The sequence below is a fragment of the Aotus nancymaae genome, unplaced genomic scaffold (assembly GCF_030222135.1).
Source record: "Aotus nancymaae isolate 86718 unplaced genomic scaffold, 86718_ANA_hifiasm-v0.15.2.pri h1tg000029l, whole genome shotgun sequence".
Lineage (NCBI taxonomy): Eukaryota > Metazoa > Chordata > Mammalia > Primates > Aotidae > Aotus > Aotus nancymaae.
Window position 1 is genome coordinate 10,759,330 of NW_026988442.1, and position 11,750 is coordinate 10,771,079.

At 51.7% G+C, this 11,750-nt stretch overlaps 1 protein-coding gene across 1 annotated transcript; it reads left to right on the top strand.

The window, feature by feature from the left end:
* The first annotated feature begins 653 nt into the window (after positions 1-653).
* Positions 654-5,080, top strand: SRXN1 (sulfiredoxin 1). The gene is made up of 2 exons (XM_012455263.3): positions 654-863; positions 4,871-5,080. The coding sequence occupies exons 1-2, from the start codon at positions 654-656 to the stop codon at positions 5,072-5,074; spliced, it is 414 nt and encodes a 137-aa protein (XP_012310686.1). The 3' UTR covers positions 5,075-5,080.
* The last annotated feature ends 6,670 nt before the right edge of the window (positions 5,081-11,750 follow it).

The window sequence follows — 11,750 nt, forward strand, 5'->3', positions numbered from 1 at the left end:
AAATCACTTAAACCTCTGTGTCTCAGTCTCCTCTTCTGTAAAATGGGAATAACAATCATACCTTCCTTGCAGGGTTGTTCTGAGGTTTAAATAAGTTAATATACCTGCAAAGCGTTCCGAACGGCTCCAGACACGGCCAGCACCAGCTTGGGAGTGGAACCGTTGTGGGGATCATCACCTCGCTGGCTAGGAGCCCTAGCGGCGGGGCGGCGGCGCACTGCGGGCTTTGCCGACTCATCCTGGCTGGGCAGGTCCGCCGCGCTCTCCGCCCCCGCCCCCGCGGCCTAAGTCAGCCCGGCCGGTGCGTCACCCGCGCCCCTCCCGCCCGGCGACCTGCAAACTCACCCTGAGTCAGCCCGCCCGGGCGTTCCCACTCTTCGGACGCCGCGCGGCGGAGGGGAGGCGGAAGGCGCCCCCCGGTGGAGAGCCGGAGCCCCGCGCGAGTTCGGCAGCACGCAGCGAACGGAGCCGGAGTCGGGCTGGGGACCACTGGTTGGAGGCCGGACCACGGTGGCGCCGGGGGAGAAACGCGCGCTGCCCTGACCCGGCGCCCCCCCCCCGGATGCGCGGAATGGTATGGACCGGCCGGAGTTAAAGCCCGGGAGACTGCGCGTCCCGCGGCGGCGGCAGCGGCGGCGACGTTGGCGGCGACGATGGGGCTGCGTGCGGGAGGAACGCTGGGCAGGGCCGGCGCGAGTAGGGGGGCGCCCGAGGGGCCCGGGCCGAGCGGCGGCGCGCAGGGCGGCAGCATCCACTCGGGTTGCATCTCCGCGGTGCACAACGTGCCACTGAGCGTACTCATCCGGCCGCTGCCGTCCGTGCTGGACCACGCTAAGGTGCAGAGCCTCGTGGATACGATCCGGGTGAGGCCCCGGGGAGGCCGGCCAGCCGGAGGGAGGGCTCCGGAGGAGGGAGGTCGCCGCGATGGACACGAGATGGACTGGTTCCGGGCTCAGCCGGAGCTTAGCATCTGCTGTGTGACCTTGAGCAAGTGGTTGGGCCTCTCTGTACCTGTTTCCTCACTTGAGCAAGGAGGGAATTGGACGAGATAATTAAAGTAGTGATGATAACGCTTATAACGCTAGTGCTTGCAGTGGCCCAGGAGCTGAAAGAAGTCCCTTAATTTCCTATGCCAACCCTATGAGGTAGATAGTGTCTCTCTTTTGCAGACGAGAAACTGAGGCAAGGGAAGATTTCAGTGGCTTGACCAAGATCAGGTGCTTAAAAAGTGACATAGCTGGAAGTCACACCCAGGCAGCTGGGCCCCACTGCCCAGCGATAAGCCATGGGGTCTCATGGCCATGACAGTCAGTGACAGTGGGAATGGATGTGTCCTATCTGCTGGGAGGGCCTTGTCTGAATGGGAAGTGAGGGAGGTCAAGGGTCAGCTCCACCACTGAGGGAGGGTGTTCGAGAATGCTGGAGTGATTCTGGCAGGAACTTGGGTGGGGGGCGCTGCAGGAACAGGTGTCAGGTTAGGCCTGTGTGACATTGCTTCCCCTTCCCCCTGACGCTGAGAAGGTGAGCACAGGAGATCCCTAAGCCCCACCCAGCACCACTACAGCCTCCCCTTTCAGTCCTAGTGTTTACACTACTGTCCTCACTACCTGGAGCCACCTCCCCAGACAAACACAAGGCCTGCTCCTCTGCCTGCTTCAGCTCTCGGCCTCCTTGATCACCCTTGGTCAGGGTCCCTGACCTCTCTAGCTCTCCCTTTAGCCTGAGATGTGTTTCAGGGTACCACTTATGTCCCCCAGAAATTATATTGTACATTTATTTGTGTTGCATTTTATATTCTGTCTTCCCCACCTCATATGAACTCCACAAGGGTGAGGACCCCGTCCCACAGCAGTAGCACAGTACCTGGCTATCTGAGATGGGAAGGGATCTGCCATGCACGCCGCGTCCACCACTGGGTTTTTTCTCCTGTTGAGATAGGAGAGATATCTCTTCTATCTCTTCCTTGTTGTTTCTGACTCTTCCTTGGTCTTCCTGTCTCAACATCAAGATCTTCCCTGACCATCCCTACCAGGTTAGGGGCTTCTGTGGGCCTGCAGCCACCTGTGTGCCCACCAGCGTAACTCTCATTTTTTTTTTTTTTTTTTTTTTTTAATGTCTCGCTGTCACCCAGGCTGGAGTAGAGGAGTGGTGCAATCTCAGCTCACTGCAACCTCTGCCTCCTGGATTCAAGCGATTTTCCTGCCTCAGCCTCTGGAGTAGCTGGGATTACAGGCGTCCACTACCACGCCCGGCTAATTTTTGTATTTTTACTAGAGACAGGGTTTCCCCATGTTGGCCCAGCTGGTCTCGAACTCCAGACCTCAAGCGATCTGCCCGCCTTGGCCTCCCAAAGTGCTGCGATTACAGCCCACTGTCTTTTAACGTCCTGTTGAGACACCTGCCTTCCGTGCTAGAACTGTGTGCTCTGAGGGCCAGAATGAGCTCTGCCTTTGCTTACTAATACACCTGTATTGGTTTTCTGGGGCCACTGTAAGTTACCACAAAGTCGATGGCTTAAAACAACACAGATTTATTTATGGTCAGATGTCCAAAATGGGTCTTACTGGGCTAAAATCAAGCAGGGCTGCACTGCTTTCTGTAGGCTCCAGGGGAGAATCCATTTCCTCAGCTTTCACAGCTTCCAGACGCTACCCACACTGCTTGGCTCATGGCCTTTTCCTCCGTCTTCAAAGCCAGCAACATCAGGCCAAGGCTTTCTCACATCGCATCACTCTGACCTCCTCTTCCAGTTTTAAGGGCCATGATAATGACATTTGACCCATCTAGATAACCTTGGATAATCTCCCCATCTCACAATCCTTACCTTAATTCCCTCTGCCAAGTCCCTTCTCCCATGTAAGGTAACACATGCACAAGGATTAGGACCTGGACATCTTCAGGAGCCATCATTCTGACCAACCACCATCATGCCTCCAGTACCCAGCACAAGGCCTGCCTTGCACGGCTGCCCCTCCTTAGAGCTTCACTGACACCCCATAGGCATCAGCTCACTGACTCTTCATCAGCAGCCCTCTAGATGTCTTATTCCCAGTTTACAGGTAAGGAATGGTGTTCAGAGGGCTGGGTGCCCCAGCTGCTGTGGAGAGGAGCCAAGATCCAGAGTCAGGTATGCTTGGTTCCAGAGCTCAGGCTTGCAACTGCTGTGCCTTACTGCTGAATAATCATTTGTGGATCATGAGAGAGAACCTGTGGGCCAGCAGCAGGAGGCCTTTCAGGCAGCTAACACTTAATGGGGTCTCCCCAGAGTGCTCTACCCTGCACCTGTCCTGCCCCAGGCTTTCCCTACTTAGAGGATGACCCGCTCTCCACCTGGCTGCATGGGCCTCTAGCAGGAAGTCAAATTAGATTCGTCTCTTTCTCTGGCCCTTGGATGTACCCCTTCCGCAAGATCCCTCATCTCTGACCCCTAAATGTGTCCCAAACCTCTCTTTGTCCCCACCACACCGTCATCCAGACCAGCGTCTTCTGCTGAATACCCGCAGAGGCCTCCCCTCTGCCTTCTGCCTTGTGCCCTTGTCCAGCCTGCCAAGTCTGTTCTCCCGTGACAACCTTCTAGAATGTGCATCAGATCACGTCACCCTCCCCTGCTGCGAACACTCCAGGGCCCACCCACTGCTCTTAAAAGCAGACCTGCACCATCTGGCTCCTACTGGCCTTTCTGACCACTGCTTGAGCCCTGGAGTCCACTGTAGTCACGCTGGCCTCCTTGCCATGCCTCCTACACAGTGAACGTGCTGTGGCCTCAGGCACTTTGCGTTTACTGTTCCCTTTGCATGGAATGTTCTTCCCTCAGGTCATACACAGCATACGTTACTGAGTGCTTTCCGGGTGCCAAGCACGGTTTGAAGGGCTTTATATATATTAACTCATTTAACCCAAAAGCTCTATGTGATGGATCTGTTATCTCCATCCCATTTGACAGATGGGGCAACTGAGGCACAAAAACGTTAATTGCCCAAGATCACATAGTTGTTAAGTTGCAGAGCTAGATTTGAACCCAGGCAGTCAGGCTCTTCATTGAACTATTCCACTTCTCTATCTTTCTTTTTTTTGTTTCCTTAAATGAGGTCTCAGTTTGGGTCGCCCAGGCTGGAGTGCAATGGTGTGATTTCAGTTCACTGCAACCTCTGCTTCCCAGGTTCAAGTGATTCTCCTGCCTCAGCCTCCTAGGTAACTGTGATAACATGCATGCACAACCACACCCAGCTTTTTGTGTTTTTAGTAAAGACAGGGTTTTGCCATTTTGACCAGGCTGGTCTCGAACTTCTGACCTCTAGTGATCCGTCTGCCTTGGCCTTCAAAAGTGCTGGGATTACAGGCGTGAGCCACCACTCCTGGCCCCACCTCTCTATCTTTCCAAGTGCTCTGCTTCATTCTCACTTCAGAGAGGGCTCTTGGACCCCATCTCCGTCCTGTCGCCTATGTTATTGTCATAGCATTTGTCACTCTAATATTTAGTTCTTGTTCCATCTTTCTCACTAGACTGGAGCCCCCTGAAGGCAGGGCCTGATTCTGTCTCATTCCAGTTGTACCATATTCCCAGGGTCTGCGGGGCCCGATGGATAGTGCACATGTGGTATACTGATACATGTCTAACAACCTGGGGTCTGGGTGGGAGAAATCCTGATTTGTAGCATCTGTCCATTTCTCTGGTGTAAACACTCTCCCATGGCTCATTTTCAAGCTACAAGATGATGGCGACCAGCTCACAAAATTCCTGCTACTTAACAGCTGTCTCTCAGTCCAGTGTGAGCACCTTGTAAGGAGCTCAGCACAGGGGGACAAAGTCTGCTTTGCAAACTCTCAAGCCTTGTACCATGTCCATTGACTCTGTGCCTCTTCTCCCCAGGAGGACCCCGACAGCGTGCCCCCCATCGATGTCCTCTGGATCAAAGGGTCCCAGGGAGGTGACTACTTCTACTCCTTCGGCGGCTGCCACCGCTACGCGGCCTACCAGCAGCTGCAGCGAGAGACCATCCCTGCCAAGCTTGTCCAGTCCACTCTCTCGGACCTAAGGGTGTACCTGGGGGCATCCACACCAGACTTGCAGTAGCAGCCTCCCTGGCACCTGCTGCCACCTTCAAGAGCCCAGAAGACACACTTGGCTTCCAGCAGGCTGGGCCATGCAGAAGGGATAGCAGGGGTACACTCTCTTTGAACCTGGGGAGAGGGTCTGACTCTGGGCACCCTCTCGCCAGCTGCAAGGCCTTGGACTCATTGCACAGTGTTGGAGCCCTAGTTCCCACGTCTGTGACAATAGGATCATGGCCTTCCCCTTGAAGCATTACCGAGAGGGTGAAATGAGAACAGAAATGGGCTTGGGGAGCCACACGCTGCCAGCTCCAAATTCCCAAGGACAAGGATCCCTCTGCATTTTTGTCTATATATGTATAGACAAATATAAGACATATCATAGACATATCGAACCTCTTATATGGACTGCATTCAGCTGCGAGGCAAGGAAAACCTTGGTTGCAGTGGTTTAAACAAGCAGAAGATGGATTTTCTACATGGCATGGATTCTGGAGATGGGTGGCTAACGGTTGGTTCAACAGCTCCGTGTTGATAAGGGCCACATCTTGGATCCTTCTGCCTTGCTCTCAGTGCTTGTTCCTTCATGGTCCCAAGACGGCTGCTGTATCCCCAAGAATCATGTCTGGATTCAAGGAAGGAGGGGTGGAGGAAGAGGAAGGGCCAAACTAGCTGGACCTGTCACCTTTTTTTTTTTTTTTTTTTGGAGACAGAGTCTCATTCTGTCGCCCAGGCTGGAGTGCAGTGGTGTAATCTCAGCTCACTACAACCTCTACCTCCCAGGTTCAAGCTATTCTCCCTCCTCAGCCTCCTGAGTAGTGGGATTACAGGCATATGCCACCATCCCTGGCTAATTTTTTGTATTTTTAGTAGAGACAGGGTTTCACCATGTTAGCCAGGATGGTCTCAATTTCCTGACCTTGTGAACTGCCTGCTTGGCCTCCTAAAGTGCTGGGATTACAGGCATGAGCCACCGCACCCGGCCGGACCTGTCACCTTCCATCAGAAAGTAAAACCTCGGTTAGAAGCCTGTTTCCTGCTCTCTCCTCCTGCATATTTTCACTTAGATGTCCTTAGTTTGAGCCAGCTACCACTGCACCTGTAGCTGCAGAGAAAGCTAAAACAGCAGGGAACAGAATTGTCATGATTGAGTACACCAGTCATGTTCCATCTACTGAGACTGGCACACTGCCTCCTGCAATAAAACTGAGATCTCATTACCGTGAGAGAAATTGGATTTGTGTACCAGTTAGCTTCTGCTGTGTGACAAACCATCCCCAAACCTGGCAGCCAGAAACAAATCCTTTATTTGCCCACAATTCTGTGGGTTGGCAATTTGGGCTGGGCTCAGCTGGGCAGTTCTGCTGCTCCCACCTGGGGTCCCTCATGGAGCTAAGGTCAGCTGTTACCTCAACTGGGCCTGGATGATCTAGAATAGCCTTACTCACTTGCCTGGCAGATGACAGGCTGGAGTTGCTTGGTTCTCCTCCATGTGGCCTCTCCAGCAGGCTAGCTCAGGCTTATTCACATGATGACTGCAAGGTTCCAAGGGAGTGAGAGTAGAAGCTGAAAGACTTCTTGGGTTCTTGGCCTGGAACTGGGACTAGGACAATGTCACTTCTGCTAAGTTCTTTTGGTCAGAGCAAATCACAAGGCTTTGTCCGGATTCAACGGATGAGAAACAGGCTCCGTGTCTTGATGAGTGGAACCACAAAGAGCTTGTAGCCATTTTCACCTACCACAAATAATTTTGGATGGGCAAATAAAAGTATTTCCCTCTTCTCCCTTTCTCTCTCTCTCTGTCTCATGGGGCCTGACTCTGCCAAGTCTGAAGGCACTAAGACATTGTCCCTCAGGGTCTAGGGGAAGAGGTATTGGGGCAGGAAGTGAGTCTCTCCAAGGGCTGGACCCTCTGTAGTAGAGGTACTTCCTTGTCTGCACTGGTGGTACGGGGTTAGGCCAGCTAGGACATTCCAGAGGGGCTTCTGAAAACCAAGAGTCTCCGGGGAAAAGGAACAGAGTAAGCAGATCTTGTTCTCACTGCCCTGCAAGGGAACTTGGTCACTTGGCACTTTTAAGCCTCAGTTTCCCCAGTTCAATAATAAGGACAACAGCTTTTCTTACCCACTGTCTTTCCCAGGGAAGGATGACTGAGGTGAGCAGTAACAGAATTGAAAAGGGAGAGCGTCCTCAATGCAGTGTGGTATTCTGGACTGGATCTTGGAACAAAAATGACATTAGTGGGAAAATTGGAAATTTGAAAAAAGTCCGAATTTTAGTAATATACCAATTTCAGTCTCTCAGTTTTGACAAATGTACCAAGGTGAAGTAAGATGCGGACCTTGGGGTATGCTGGGTGGAGGGTATACAGGAACTGTTTGTACTATCTCTGCAACTTTTCTGTAAATCTAATATTCCAAAATAAAAGTTTAATTTTAAAAAAGTGGGGGTACAATTGCTTTAGACCAACAGTTCAGGGTCTCAAGCTTGTTTGCTAAATCCCAGATTGCTGGGCTCTACCCCACTTTCTTTTCTTTTCTTTTTTTGAGACAGGGTCATGCCCTGTCACCCAGGCTGGAGTGCAGTGGCATGATCATGGCTCACTGCAGCCTCGACCTCCCGGGCTTAAGGGATCCTCCCACCTCAGCCTCCTGAGTAGCTGAGACTACAGGTGCACCACCATGCCCTTCTAATTTTTTTTATAGAGACAAGATTTTGCCATGTTCTCTGGCTGGTCTTAAATTCCTGGGCACAAGTGATTCTCCTGCCTCAGCCTTCCGAAGTGCTGGGATTACAGGTGTGGCCACCATACCCAGTCCCCAGAGTTTCTGATTCAGGAGATCTGGGGCAGGGCCTGATAATTTGCTTTGCTAACAAGTTCCCAGATGATGCTGTTACTGCTGTTCAGGGAGCACATGCTAAGAGCTACTTATTTAGACTGCGTCAGTTATTCTCATGGTGACCTCCTCCACTTCCATCCCCAGTGGAATGAGTCTACTCATTCCCCCCAGCTTGTCTACTCATTAACTGTGTGAACTTGGGCAGTTCTGTCCCTTCCCTGGGGACTTCCTCCAGGCTGTCAAATGGGTTGTGTTCCCCTAAGGTTTGTAGCGAGGGTGAGATGCCACTGTCTTCTGTGAGTAAACTCCTCCTATGCCTGCTGGGCTGGAATAAAAGTGAAGATGGTCGGCCTCTCCTGAAACAATCTTTCCTTCCTGCAGAGAAGACCCAACCATGCAGTGCTAAGGGCCCTGCCAGGCATTGGGAAGGAGGTGCAGAACAGATTCGCAGTTGTAGGGATTGGTTGGTCATTTAAGGAAGAGGAGCTGGGTTTTAAAGGGTGTAACCTGTTGGTCGCTGAGAGTTGCATTTCCCTCTTATAGCAGCAGGTGGTGCTGCTCTCTGAACCCCCAACGGCAAAGCTGGCCTGCAGAGCAACCGCTGTGGAAAGGGGCTGGATGCAGGCGCGGTCCTGAGAGGCTCATCAGTTAATCCAGGTTCAGCTGGGAGTCTGGAGTTCAGGTTCTGCTTACCTCCTCTTGTTCTGTGACCTTGCACACATGTCTGCCCACCCCTGTCTATACTTGGGGTGCTGGGCCAGAGAATCTCAGGCTCAGCAATGGAGGTACCTCCTCCAAGAAGCTTCTGGGCTTCACTGGCTGGGCTACCATGACCCTACACTGTCCCCTGCCCCCAGGAAATTGGCTCCGGTGAAAGGCAGTATGTGCCTTCACTGCCCTGGAACCCACCTACTTCACCGTGGTAAATTTAAATTTTTTTTTTTTTTTTTTTCATTTCACAATGTTTTGTTGTTGTTGTTATCATTGTTGTTTTAGTAGAGACGGGATTTCACAACGTTGGTCAAGCTGGTCTCGAACTCTTGGCCTCAGATGATCCATCTGCCTTGACCTCCCAAAGTGCTGGGATTACAGGCATGAGCCACCATGCCCAGCCATTTCACAAGTTTTGTGTAAGTATATTTACTTTTTAAAATTTATTTATTTTTCTGAGACGGAGTTTTGCTCTTTTGCCAAAGCTGACCTGCAGTGTCCTGATCATAGCTCACTTTAACCTCAAACTCCTGGCCTCAAGCCATCCTCCTGCCTCAGCCTCCTGAGTAGCTAGGACTACAGGCTCTCCACCATACCCAGCTTTTTTTTTTTTTTTTTTTTTAATGTTTATAGAGACCAGGTCTTCCTCTGTTGCCTAGGCTGGTTGGTCTCGAACTCCTGGCCTCAAGCAATCTTCCCACCTTGGCCTCCTAAAGTGTTGGTATTACAGGCATGAACCACCACATCCAGCCATATTTGCCTTTTAAATATTAAAATATTAGAATGTTAAATAATTAAATATTAGAAATTTAAAATGTTAGAGGCAAGTGGAAGCCCACCGCAAGTCCTAGTCCTGGTTATTCCTCTGCCCTCTCGGGACAGTTACCTTCATGAATTTGGCATCTACCCTTCGAGACTCTTACCTAACTTGATAATGATGTATATGTGTTTAAGTGAAGACTGTTTTCTTTTTTGCATTGTTTTGCAGGTTGCTTTTCTCCCTTGGCTCTGTGCCCCAGCTGTCCATCCCATTCGCTTGTGTGCTTTTCTCCCAGTCTCCCTCATTCTGGTCCGTGCCCAGATGTCACTTCTTCAGGGACCTCCCCAACCATAGTGTCTAAAACAGCCCCCTCCCCCATCATCTATTCTTTTATCCAGTTTTATTTTCTTTATGGCATTTATCACACTTTCTCAAATTTGCTTCGGTGTCTATTTGGGTTTTTTTGTTTGTTTGTTTGTTTAAGACAGGATCTTGCTCTATTGCCCAGGTTGGAGTATGCAGTGACACCATTGTGGCTCACTGCAGCCTCCAACTCCTGGGCTCAAGCAATTCTCCCACTCAGCCTCCTGAGTAGCTGGTGTGCGTCACCATGCCCAGCTAATTTTTTTATTATTCTTTTGTAGAGATGGGGTCTCACAGTGTTGATCAGGGTGATTTTCAACTCCTGGCCTCAAGTGATCCTCCCATCTCAACCTCCCAAAGTGCTGGGATTACAGTTGTGAGCCATCTCACCTGGCCAAATGTACATTCTTAAGGCAAGACCTAATCTGTCTTGTTTATCACTGTAGGCTCAACGCTAAGAACAGTGCCTAAAAGATAGTAGTTTTCAATAAACAGCTGTCAAATGAATAAATTCCGGGTATGTCTAGCTCGTTCTTTTTCACTGCTGCATGGTGTTCCAGGGTGTGAATGCAGCCGTTTGTTAGTCATGCTGCTGTTCATGGATGTGTGAGGCTTATAGTTATTTGCTGCTGTAAATGCCCCCCACCATCACTCTTTGTTCTTTCAACTGTGAACCCAGGAGTGGAGCTGCCTGGCTGATGCATATGCCCGTTTCCATCTTCTAAGACCCTGGCAAATTGCTCTCCAAAATGGCTGTTCCAAGTGCCACTGCCTCCAGTGGAGTTTGGGAGCCCATTTGCCTCCCCTGCACTCCAACCAGTACTTCTTTTATTTTTTTTTTTTGAGTCAGAGTTTTGCTCTTGTCGCCCAGTCTGGAGTGCAGTGGTGTGATCTCTGCTCACCGAAACCTCCACCTGCCGGGTTCAAGCGATTCTCCTGCCTCAGCCTCCTGAGTAGCTGGGACTACAGGCATGCATCACCATGCCTCACTACTTTTGTATTTTTAGTAGAGATGGGGTTTCTCCATGTTGGTCAGGCTGGTCTCGAACTCCCAACCTCAGGTGATCCTCCCACCTCAGCCTCCCAAAGTGCTGGGATTGCAGGCGTGAGCCACTGCGCCTGGCTCCAACCAGTACTTCTTAGCCTTTTTGGGGGATCATGAACGTGGTTGAGAACACAAGAAAGCCAAAAATACACATTTTGGGCAGATCCTGGGCCTCCCTGTACTTGATGGTCTCCTTCCCCAGGGGGCGCTCCACCCCTGCTGAGCCCCACCAAGCAACCAGATTGGGGTCATCCTCAGAGTGAGGCTCTCCTGGCTGCCCCCGAGGCAGCACGAGGGCAGGGTTCAAATGTTTAGAAACCTAGTTATCTCATGGATGGGAACTCTGAGGCACAGGCAGGTGGCAGCGTGAATGAATGAATGAGGGAATTGATGAATGAAGGCGCTGTAGTTTTGTAGCGGGCAGAGGAGAGCCTTCAGACCCTGACCTACCTCCAATCAGAAAATAAAAACCACCTATCTGGGTCGCTCCAGTCTCGCCCTACCCCGGACCAGAGGGCACCAAGGACAGGCTCCATTGGGTTCTGGGCTCGGGCTTGGGCCGCTGCACCTATCAGCCCTGGAGAAGGCAGACCAAGCCTGGCACCCAGGGTCAAGGCAGGGAATCAGAGTCAGGCCCTGACTCCCCTGGTGAAACATCCATCCCCGCCTCGCATACAGGCACGCACTATAGGCTACAAAGCATATTTGCGTCCAGCCCCTGCCTTACCACTTTCGTGGTGCGGGAAGTAGAGACTGCGCGATAGAAGAAGGCTGTCATTCTCCGTCGTCATCATCATCATCATTATTGTAGCTCGCATACTTTGATTCTCACAGTAGCCCCCAGAGGTGGACAGGACAGAAATGATCTTCCCTGTTGGACAGACGGGTAAACTGAGGCCTAAAGCAGCGCAGCGACCTGCCGCAGAGCCCCCGGCGAGCGCGGCCTCGTCAACCGGCCCCCCACCCGCACCCCCGCCGG

Bases quoted from the DNA above. Each gene is read 5' to 3' on its own strand.
- SRXN1 (XM_012455263.3), top strand. From the start codon at position 654: ATGGGGCTGCGTGCGGGAGGAACGCTGGGCAGGGCCGGCGCGAGTAGG. The intron at 864-4,870 runs GTGAGGCCCCGG...TCTTCTCCCCAG, and splicing joins GCCTCGTGGATACGATCCGG to GAGGACCCCGACAGCGTGCC.